This window comes from Grampus griseus (assembly GCF_964374135.1).
Source record: "Grampus griseus genome assembly, chromosome: 14".
NCBI lineage: Eukaryota > Metazoa > Chordata > Mammalia > Artiodactyla > Delphinidae > Grampus > Grampus griseus.
The window spans coordinates 51,068,085-51,080,352 of NC_139008.1; the positions used below are offsets into that span (position 1 = coordinate 51,068,085).

Here is a 12,268-nt window from a genome sequence, read left to right on the forward strand (position 1 = left end):
CAGCAACCAGTGTGATTTCTCAAAAGCTGTGCTTTTCAATGGCAAACTTATTTTGGACAAGAGTTTGCAGGAACATGAAGCATGTTCACTTTCCTGGAAGTACTGTCAGCAGGCTGCTTTTTGAAATAGAATGGCTGTAAGCAGAGGTATGCTGGTAATGTTAACAATGGGCTCTCCAGAAAAAAGATGTGTGTGTGTGTGTGTGTGTGTGTGTGTATTATTTTAATGATATAAAGGATGACTACCATAAAATTTATAAATAATAATAAAATACACAACACCTTATTGCAAATTCTGTATAGCCAATCGATTGTCACAGAAAACTTTTGTTGATTTTTGCTGAACTCTTGTGTCCACAGCTAAGCACGCATAAAACAAGAGCAGCTCTGGCATGAACGCTGGTTGATATTTTCATTTACGTGAGTGAATAAAAGGCAAGTGAAAGAATGAAGACATGTTTGGGAACTTTATTCATTTGTCAATGATGCAAGTGGCTTCTCTGCTGAAGAGAATCATAGTTTTCAAATACTGGAAGATTTTCTCAATTCTTTTTTGTGTTGCTTATAGTGTAATGGCTGCGGAGGTTCATACTTTTAAGTTTAATCTGTATTATTAATACTTTTCCACTTTCTTAAGTCTAGAGGGTCAACAAAACAATAGGTCAAGCCCTGATTTGTAGTGTTTGCAGATTCCGTCGTGTAAATACTTTTTCCCTCTCTGATTTCTAACTACACCATGGTATCACTGAAGGTGAACTTGGGAAGGTTCACGGTAACACGCCACTAGACGGTATCCTCACACTACAGATACAACACATGCCAAGAACTTTGAAAGCATAGATAGTAGTAAAATCATTAGGACGTGACGAGATCTGAGTATTTATTACCTTTGATTTTAATATGATCTATTCAATTGTCAGTTTATATAATTCAATTTTAATACCACCTTGCAAAGTTCTGGACAATGTAACAACCAGCTCTCAGAATTGAGCCAACTCTGGCAAAACGCTGGCTGTAAGACACCCAAAGACAGTACTTTTCTTAGAGGATCTTGACTTCTCTAGATTTCTAGGCATTGGAAGCTTGGGCTCAGTCACTGAACTGCATGCAAGTTTTATAACCAACCCATTCCTGTGTGCAGAGCCCTTAGATACATCGGAAATCAAAGTCATACTCCTCCTGTTTTTTTTTTTTCTGAGACGAGAAGAAGCCCTTTTCCCACCTCAACCTGAATAAGACAAACTACGCAGCTCTCCATCTTTTGCTCCCTTCCCAGGTCTCCATCCCTCACCTCATCAGCCAGCTGGTCAGCCCTTCGCTGCATCTCCTCCAGCTCATTGCGCATGTCTGCGTCTTCAGCCATGGTAGGGGTGGGGGTTGGCGGGGTGCCTGGACTGGGGCGTCAGTGATGGGTTTGGCCACGGAACCTGGAAAGTAGCAGATTTGAAAATGTGAGAGCTTATATGTGTACAGGCAGGTGTGCTCAGCTAGGGGAAGGTCTCAACGGTCCATACTCTGTCTCCATGACTCATCTTCTTAGCTGTAAGCTGTACCCAGACAGGAGTCCGCAGAATGATGCTCTTTCTCCAAAAGCCACCATGAATACCTATTCGCCTACGTTACAATGGAGATGGATACCTGTCTGCCTATGAAATAATTTTTAAGACACACACCACTCAAGTTTGAAATGTCAGTAGGGAAGGATGTGGTTCCGTGTTAGAATACCTTTAACCTCCCACTTATTTATTTCTATTTTACTTTTTAACAGCTTTATTGAGGTATATTTGGCACACAATAAATCCCATATCTTTGAAGTATACAATGAGAAGTTTTGACAGATGCATCCTCCCAGGAAACCATGACCACAATTAAGAAAATAAACATATCCATCACCCCCAGAAGTTTCCTCATGCCTTTTAAAATCCTACCCACCCACCCATCCCATCTCACTGTAGCCCCGTGCCAAGACAACTGCTTATCTGCTTTCTGTCACTATAAATTAGTTTGCATTTCCTAGAATTTTATATGAATGGAAAGATACAGTATGGATTATTTTTTTCTGGCTTCTTTCACTTAGCGTAATCATTTTGAGATTCACTCATGTTGTAGCATGTACTAATAGTGCATTCCTTCTTGCTGGTGAGTAGTATTCCATTGTATTTAGGGGCATTTAAAAGCAAAAGACAGAAAATCTTTCATCTCTTTCAGTTGTTATCAGAGGTTGCCAAGAGGGCTTATGTGGGTGTGCACAGGAATTTTTCTAAAGAAGGATGGGCCCTTGGTCCTGAAACGTGACCTGTGCATTCTTCTGGCTGCTCTCTTGAAATCCCGTTTAGTGCAACTTACAGTTAACCAGACTAGGCTCCCTCCAGAGCCTTTCTTTCCCTACCCACCTCCTCCATTCTGGCCACCAGAATATGTACTCATGATATGATGTAGAGTTTTAAATGCTTTGCGTTTTACTTAAACACAAGTCTCCATTTTAGAAATTAGGGATCTAGGAAACAGAATTTGGAAGAAATTTATACCAAGTCATTCCTAAACTTTGAGATGAGCAGAAACAAAATTCCTATATTCCTCTGAGTGACTGGGATCTGCCCTCCAGGATAAAATGGTGGACCAGAAATGCTGAGTAGATTGTGGGTCGTAGCTTTGATATCAGAAAGACGTAGTTGTACTGCTGGTTCTGGCACTCAGTTGCTGGGTGACTCTGGACAAGTTTATCGCTGTCTCTGAGCCCCAGCTTTCTCAACAGCGTAAATAATACCAGACTCATTGGCTTGTTGACGGGCATATATTATAGAAAGTTCTGATCAACCTTGTTTGAAACGATGTGGGAGCTTAATATTCAGAAAGCTTGCTCATTCAGGATAAGCCTGTACCCTTTGCTAAGAGTGAAACAAATCCAGTGTTCGTTAATTAGCTTTCATTTACTGATGGCTGGGCAAGAGGCATGTTGCTGCAGTGCTGGTCACCCACGGAAGCCTGAAAACAGGGAAACCAACCGAGTGCCTGAATCTCCAGTCTCCAAGCAGCACCTCTCAGAGGATTTCCAGGTGGAGACAAACAAGCGCGCTTTCTCACCCTGTTCTCCATCTTCATATTTTGCTGCTGGGTTCCTTGGCAGAACTTCTTCCTTCAGTCTAAGCCAGCAAGTGACCTTTCCTTTTAATAGGCCAGTTTGTTAGAAGATAGAGGTCTTTGTGCTTTCAGACCTGTAGTGCTGTTGCTGTTTCCCACTCCTCTACGTCTGTTTGCAGATGGATGTGCCCCCAGAAATTCTTAAAGCATTTCCTGTCCACAGGGCACTGTATATTTGCTATAGACAGATACAGGGTGTGGTGTGTTTTCCTGTCTGTAGTTGTTTGTAGAATTTCCTTTGCCTGGAGTTTCCTGTGATAGGGTTTGTGTTTCCTGGACCATATTTTAAAACAAGAAATGATGCACGGGGCTTCCCTGGTGGCGCAGTGGTTGAGAGTCTGCCTGCCGATGCAGGGGACACGGGTTCGTGCCCCGGTCCAGGAAGATCCCACATGCTGCGGAGCGGCTGGGCCCGTGAGCCATGGCTGCTGAGCCTGCGTGTCCGGAGCCTGTGCTCCGCAACGGAGACGCCACAGCAGTGAGAGGCCCGCGTACCGCAAAAAAAAAAAAAAAAAAAAAAAAAAAAGATGCACGGAGTACAATATAAAAGTGAATTTGCCTTTGATGGACAGAGTTTTAGGACTACAAGTCAGATTTAATCCATGTGATTAATCTGGGATGACCGTACAGCCCTCATAAAGATGCCTAATTTTCATGACCAGCTGACCAAGGTTCCTAGACTCAGCATCAGCACCGGGCCATTTGCATCAGAGACGGAGACGTCTGAGGATCTGTCGCTGTCGAGGTATGCGGTACAAAGTGGGTTGTCTACAGTTATCCCTTGATGGCAGGTGTAATTTGTAAAGCTCTCATTCTCATTCTGCATCCAAGTCTATTTGAGACCCACATTGGACACACAGCAGACGGGCTCTGGAGAAAACCCTTTCTCCCACATCAAGGGGCTTACTTATTTACATGAATTAGCCTAAGACTGCTTTCTCATGTAGAACCTGGACTCAAATATGGGGTTAGGGCTCAGGAACAGAAGGTGAGTGTGCGTATTTAGGTGTGTGCCTTTGATATACGAGGTTGACAGAGACATGGATGGCTATTATGCTGGGGACATCGGCTGTTAGTCCAAGTGCCATAGGGCAGGAATGTCATGGAAAAAGTGTAAGCAGAGTACGCCCTGAGCTAACATCTATTTCTCTTCCTGTTTCACACTTTAATTAAAAGAACAAACCTATATACATCAATACCCATCGGCTGAATTATCATAGAAAGCTGAAACCTACATCTTCGTGTCTCCCCACACCGCTAATCATTTGAACAAGGCTTCTGTAGGACAGATCCCTCTCTTCTTGTAGACCCTGCCTGCTTTCTGGTGGAGATATGCTTTCAAATTCAACAGAAGTTTATTAAAGACTCACTATGTTCAAAAAGCCCAAAGAAGAACACAGGGACTTTATAAACCAAGTCTGACAACTCTCCTTAATTATTAATAAAATCACACTAACACTTAATGAGGGCTACTCTTCGTAGGGCGCTGTTTTCAATGTTTTCACATAATAACTAATGTAAACCTTAAATGACATGTGGTATGCATCCTGTTAGTATCCCTACTTGGTAGATCAGGAAACAGGCTTAGAGGTAACTCTCTGCTGACACACAGATAAGTTTCAGATCATGAGTTTGGGTCATTTTCAAAAACATATTTTCAAAGCATATTTATTCTCAAAGCAAGTTGTGTGGATATTTTGTCTTTTAATTAAAAACTGGAAGTGATTTTATTTTTAGTTTCATTTATATACCGGAAAATAATGTAGTGGTCTGACAAGTACATCTCTTTTTTAATTGAAGTATAGTTGATTTACAATGTTTCAAGTGTACAGCAAAGTGATTCAGAACATATATATACATATATTCTTTTTCAGATTCTTTTCCATTATAGGTTATTACAAGATATTGAATATAATTCCCTGTGCTATACAGTGGGTCCTTGTTGTTTATCTACTTTATATTTAGTAACATGTATCTGTTAATCACAAATTCCTAATTTATCCCTCCACCCCCCTTCCACCTTTGGTAACCATTAATTTTGTTCTATGTCTGTGAGTCTATTTCTGTTTTGTAAATAAATTTATTTGTATCATTTTTTAAGATCCCACATATAAGTGATATCATAGGATATTTGTCTTTCTCTGCCTGACATTTCACTTAGTATAATAATCTCTAGGTCCATTCATGTTGCTGCAAATGGCATTATTTCATTCTTTTTTATGGCTGAGTAATATTCCACTGTGTGTGTGTGTGTGTGTGTGTGTGTGTGTGTGTGTGTGTGTGTGTGTGTGTGTATACACACCACATCTTTATCCATTCATCTGATGATGGACATTTAGGCTGCTTTCATGTCTTGGCTATTATAAATAGTGCTGCTATGAATATTGGGGTGCAGGTATCTTTTTGAATTAGAGTTTCTATCTTTTCTGGATATATGCCCAGGAGTGGGATTGCTGGATCATATGGTAACTCTGTTTTTATTTTTTAAGGAACCTGACAAGTACATCTCAAGTATATCCCAACTTTTGATATTATTTATCATCCCTACTTATGTTGTTAATTTCCAATTCTTTTTTTCCCTTGCATTTATTCTTACTTCTCTTATTTCTCTTTTCTTCCTAAGATGTGTTATCATATTGTTCCTTTTCTATCTTCTTGAATTGATAAAAGATTCATTTTACATTTTTTTCTTATTTTTGGTACAGTATACTACTTACTGCTATAAATTGTCCTCTGTGTGTTACTATGGCCCTATCCTACATGTTTAGGCATATAGAATGGTCTTTGTTATTTATTTCTAAGTAGTTTTAGATTTCAGTTTTAATTTCTTCTATAACTCAGGAGTTATTTGAAAATATGATTTTAAAATTTAAATAAGAAGGTTTTTTTTTTGGTAATTTCTAACTTTATTTTCATTATGGTCAGTGAAGGGGACCCACATGATTTCTGCTTTTTGAAATCTGGTGAGATTTCCTTTGCACCCTAACGTATGACCAATTTCTGAGAATGTTTAATTTGTGTTTGAAAAGAAATTCTATTCCATATTTGACTCTGTCTAGCTACCTACCTACATCAAATTGAGCTGAAAAGGAAGGTGTGTTATTCAAACTCTCTGAAATCCTTACTCAACCTGATCTATTGACTTCTGTGTATTCAAATTCTCCATAGGAACTATAGTTTTATCAATTGCATCTTATATTTCAGCCCATTTTTTGTTTTTCTATTTTACAGCTAGGTTGTCATACTAATAGACCCCAAATGGCTACACATTCATGGTGGATTGTAACTTTTATCAATATTAAAGAATAGTATTGTACCTGTATACCCCATTTCATTATCTTATTTACATTACACAATTCTGGTCAAACTCAAGGGATTGGAGTATATGTCTTAGCCTATCCCTTTCATCTTCACAAAACAAACCCAACAGCAACAACAACAACAACAAACCAGTATCACACATCTAAACTGTGGGAGGTCTCATTTGGCTCATGACTCAGAATCTAACAGAGAGGGAAGCCACCTGTTTTCTCTGAGCTTTCGTCCTCACCTGTAGAAGGAGCCATCTCTTGGATGTGTTTGGAGGAAGGTCTCTTTCCCCAGCTGTGATGGTACGAGAATGTGATCAAGGATGGGCCTAGTGCTATTACTTTCACTGGTGAAATTTCTCCTTGAGGTTAATGCAACTGTAAGACTCAAAGTGCTCATTCTTTTTTTTTAAAAAAAAATTTTTATTAGAGTATAACTGATTTAAAATGTTGTGTTAGTTTCTGCTGTACAGCAAAGTGAATCAGTTATACATATACACATATCCACTCTTAAGATTCTTTTCCCTTATAGGTCATTACAGAGTACTGAGAAGAGTTCCCTGTGCTATACAGTCGGTCCTTATTAGTTATCTATTTTATATATGGTAGTATGTATACGTCAATCCCAATCTCTCAATTTATCCCTCCCCACCCCCTTTTCCCCCTGGTAAGCATAACTTTTTCTACATCTGTGACTCTATTTCTGTTTTGTAAATAAGTTCATTTGTACCACTTTTTTAAGACCCAGGCTTCTTAAAGATTGCTCAGAATTACTCATTGATCAAAATCGATTAGGCAGATGGTTCCCAACCCTGGCTGCACAGTGGAATCAATCACAAAGTGTTCATTCTAAGGGAAGGGTGAGCACAGTTACTGCTGCTGAGATAAGTCCCTAAGTTTCCTCAAGCACATCAGAAGCATTATTTATTGTGAATTATCCGAATTAGGCCTAGGTTTGAAGCAGCCTTTCTCGATTAAGATAAATCAGCTGCACTTATCCAACATTCTGTGTCACATAACTCTTGTCAAAATATTAGGTGTGGACTTCCCTGGTGACACAGTGGTTAAGAATCCACCTACCAATACAGGGGACACAGGTTAGATCCCTGGTCCGGGAAGATCCCACATACCGTGGAGCAAATAAGCCCGTGCACCACAACTACTGAGGCTGCGTGCCTAGAGCCCATGCTCCGCAAAACATATTTTCAAAGCATATTTATTCTCAAAGCAAGTTGTGTGGATATTTTGTCTTTTAATTAAAAACCGGACTCAAAGAGAAGCCACCACAATGAAAAGCCCATGCACCGCAACGACGAGTAGCCCCCGCTCGCAACAACTAGAGAAAGCCTACGTGCAGGAAAGAAGACCCAATACGGCCACATATATGTGTGTGTATATATATATATATATATATATATATATATATATATATACACATATGTGTGTTTGTGTATATATATATATATATATATATATATTAGGCATAGTAATAGTCATTTATTGACAACTTGCTATGTGATAGGAATCAAACCAGGAACTTTATATAAAACTTGAGGGTTTATATAGGATCCCCCAAACCTTTGCTATTCCAAGTGTGGTCCTCAGACCAGCAGAATTAGCTTCACTTGGGAGCTTGTTAGAGATGCAGAATCTTAGGCTCCACCCCAGACCTCCTGAATCAGATCATCTACTGCACAAGATCACTGAGCATCAGAAGTTTGAGAAGTGCTGCCCTAAACCACATTATCTCCATGTTAAATGAAAAGAATGAAGTAGAAGTTGATAACCAACCAAGATCACAGAGCTGCAGTGGAAGAGGCTGAGAGCCCCACCTTGGGAGCCTGACTCTGCCTGTCCCTCCACCCAGCACTGCATGCTGTTACTTCACTCTGCCCCTTCTATACGACCTGCAGACTTCCAGCAGCATTTTCTTCCCAAGAAGCTGAGAGCTCCATGGGGTCATGGGTTCTAAATGTCTCACAACAGAGTCTTGTACTCGGAGGGTGGACAAACTGGCTGATTTCCATGAGATTAAGTATTTCATTCAGAAAGCAAAGGGGAGATGCTTATCAGAAAAAGCACACTGGAGACTTTCCATCTTCCCCAAATAATAGAGTCTGTGAAGGCTAAGACTTATTATTTAAGATCATTAGAGCTCAAAAGGGAGAAAACATTGAGGATTTTGAATGCTGGAGACTCTATGGATGGTCCTGATAAATTCTTCTTCTTCTTCTTCTGAAAATGATGATAATTAAAGTTCATGTCTTAATGCTAAAACTAAGGACCTGAGCAAAGAATAATTTTAGCAGGTAACAGGTAGCAAGGTTCTGTTGGCACTTCTATGGTTAAAAATTGCCATTTCTTAACTCTGCTGTGTTCATGGTTGTATAAGTTCTTCAAAGTGTGGACTGGACTTGGCTCCCTGTGACTCTACTTTGAACATTCTTGTGCATGAAATTCAACGTCCTCTTTTCACTACTGGTTTTAATAAATTTCTTAGTTGAATGAAAAGAGCATCTTTCAAATATGAAGAATAAGTGACTCATAAATGAACTGATTTACTATCTTACATACATTTTATGTCCATTATGTGGTTCACAGATAAGTCTCAAGTGACTTAGGGCTTCTCGGTAGTGTGATCTGAGGTCTCCTTGCATCTAAAACATTTTAGTTGCTTATTAAAATACATATTCCCAGTCACACCACCAATGAAAAGAGATCTATGAAGATGGGGCTGGAATTTGCATTTTTGACAAAACCACAAGTCCTTCTTATGTGCCCAGAAAGGGAGAATCCATGTGCAGCATCACATAAGGCCAAAGGGCTTTGCAAGTATCCAGTGGGCTGACAGTCCTATGATAAAGCCATCTAGAAATACAAGTACATGGTTGTCCAGCATTTAGGAGGCCATCTTGATCTGAGATGGCAGCCTTCTTTTCTCCCCACCATGTTCTCCTCAATATTTGATGGCATAGTATGTGCTGGGTTAAACACCATGAATGCATTCCCTATAAAAGAATTTTGCTTAAGAACCATCTCAAGTGACAAATATTTCAGCCAGCTCACAGAATTGTCATTGTCTCCGTTAGTGTTTCTGAGGGATGGCACTGACCACCATTAGAGCCCAATTCTTTTCAAACTTGGCTTATTTATTTTCTAAACCACTGCACCCCACCCCATTCCTAAATGGGACTCTATGTTTGTACATCTGGATATATAAACAGATACAGTCCTGATCTGGTTTCTTTTGATAAGGTAAGTCCAGCTTCCCCAATGAGCCCCTTCCGTGGGCTATTCTGGGATTAATGACAGCATGGCTGACAGGCAGCTTTGCCTTGGTTTTTGCTTTTTACTGACCTGGGTAGTGGTGGCCTGGCATTTCAATGCAGCCAGCTTTGGCATCTCTTAATTGCAACAGGGCAGCCAGCCACAACCAACATTGATTATGCCTAAATTTCCCCTTTTCAGAAATGCCAGTGTTTCCTTTGTCTGTTTTGCAAATGTGGCCAAATGGTTATTTAGCACTGAGGTTTGTATTATGCAGCAGTTCCTGATTGTTTACTTGGGAGCCAAGCACAGAGGACTCACTGACCAGAAGAGAGGGAAAGGCAGAACTGAACCTCATCTCATTTACCCTGATCATAGTCAAAGCCAGCCAGAGTAACTTGTTCATCCATTTAACCAATATTTACTGAGCACTATGGGTTAGTGCAGCCACATCTGGCTTGCAGCTGGAGGGGAATGGCTGCCTCTAAATGGTGGCCATAGGAGCTTGAGCTGGAAGCCTTTGCTTTCAGTTCTCCTCCTCCATCTTGCCTTAAGAGAGAACTGATGAAAATATTTGTATCCCAAGGTACCTGGCTTGGTTCCTGAGGGAAGAATGATATCCATGTAAGACTAACACTTGGCCACATGAAAAACAAAATGCCCTAAATAAAATGATTCCACTCAGGAGTGCAAGAACATATAGAATCCAAGACCAGGCAGAAATACCCTCCTTCTCATCGAAACAAATTCTTTTTGTGCCCACATGACCAATCAACAGAAGGAAGCTGCTGTATGTTCCGGCTGCTGATAACTTGCTTTCAGTTGTAGATGCTGTTGGTGCTCTGCTTGGCATCCCCAGGATTTCCCTCACTTGGTTCCATGGGGTCATCCCCCAATTTCTGCATATTTTACTCTGACTCATGCATGTGACCCTCTTTGTAAAACTGCCTTAATGCTGCTTCACCTGATCCACTGAGAGCTGCAAGTCCCTGGGTCTCTCCAGGGCAGACCCATAGCTGGTGACCTGCTGGCTCAGGAGTACAGAAGCCCAGCTTTTTTTTTTTTTTTTGGTCTTAAGGTGAGACACACCATGAGATGCAGTGGACACTCCGAAAGTTCTCTCGAGGTCATGCCAAAGCTAGGACCTCGCCTGCCATTGCTCTACTGCCTGGCTTCCTCTCCGCCTCGCTGTCCTCTTCCTCCCTCTCCCTTTCTGGTTTCTCCTGGTAGCGCCTTCTTAATAAAACACTTGCACACAAATACTTGTCTAAGTGTCGGCTTCTCAAGAACCCAACCTAAGACAACTTCTATTGGCTTGTGAGCTATACTTTATCAGGTACAGATGATTGCAAATCAGGTACTGAAAGAATTAACAAATCACTGCATTAGGAAAGGTTGGGGGAGAACAAAAATTCCCTGTGTTCCCAGTCCTGCCAAACAATATGGGAAGTCCTGGCTGGACTTCATTGGATTTGAACACTCCACATCCAAAATATCACAGAGTGGTTAGACTTGAGGGTTATTGGAGCATCATCCTCACAGAGGGAAGGGAAACTCAAGGGTGGAGTAGTTTGTTGGTGGCTGCATCATCACCTGGAACCCACTTCTTTTAACTCAAGAGCTAGGGTTCATCTTAAGGTATCACTGAAACAGGAAATATCAGAAAACTCGGGAGGGAGGAACCCGTCTTGTCTGTGCACATTGACTGTTTTCAGAACGTATAAACAATAGCATGACTAAGGCCAATATGCCCTGTGCTCTTTTCCCACTGTTGATTTGAGGCAACCACTCTTTTTATCTGCCATGATATCATCCCTCCACTAACAAGACCCAAACTCTAGTTTCTTCTGGCTTGGGTCTTTTTGGTGGGTACTGGTCTTGGCATAGAATGTTTTCTTTCCTCAATTGAAAGGAGGCATGTGAGCTGTATGCGGTTTATCAAAGAATCAGTAGTGTTTGCGTTGCTAAACTAATTGAGTTTCAGCATTTTCTGTTATTTTCCTTCCTCCTGGAGACATGACGAATAGCTTAACAGGCAAATGACACTGGTTACCATGATCTCTGTTTTCCTAGGAAAGGTACTCATGGTGAAGACACCCAAGGCCAGGTCCTCCATATCACAGACCTATTATCCTTGTGAATAGTTTATCCAAAACCCTAGGCTTCCTGTGCCTTCAGAATTTAAGCAAAAATGCACACCAGGTTATTAACTTGATCTTTTTTAAAAATTGATTTCAATGGACTCACCTTTCAAACTTAGCCTTGTTCTAAGTAATAATGTCTGTAAAATCAGAAGTTTTGTATTTTCTTTAATAGACATTAAAATAGACACATGACTATTAAAATCTTAAGGAACAAACGTTTTTCATTATCCTCTTCAGCTCACTTGGAGAGCCATCAAGGGTGTGTGTGTGTTATCTTTGGGAATTCACTCACCCACTCACATTCTTGTCTGTATTTCCACATGTCTGACCCATGTAGAGGGGTCAGAGATAGGCAAGAGAAGCTTGGCAAAAAGGGGTTCTGAGAGCATGGATGTAGAATATTTGGGGT

General features: G+C 40.6%; 1 protein-coding gene across 6 annotated transcripts in view; it reads right to left on the reverse strand.

Annotated features, from left to right (window-relative positions):
• Nucleotides 1-1,362, reverse strand: part of SNAP25 (synaptosome associated protein 25) — a gene marked incomplete at both ends in the record, with an annotated part of 28,532 nt that extends 27,170 nt beyond the window's left edge. For 5 of the 6 annotated variants that reach the window (XM_082669944.1, XM_082669943.1, XM_082669941.1 and 2 more), the window contains one exon: nucleotides 1,291-1,362. In XM_082669944.1, the coding sequence (XP_082526070.1) occupies nucleotides 1,291-1,362 (72 nt within the window). The remainder of the gene's footprint in view (nucleotides 1-1,290) is intronic. The other variant, XM_082669946.1, reaches the window with a different exon arrangement.
• Nucleotides 1,363-12,268: the final 10,906 nt, after the last annotated feature.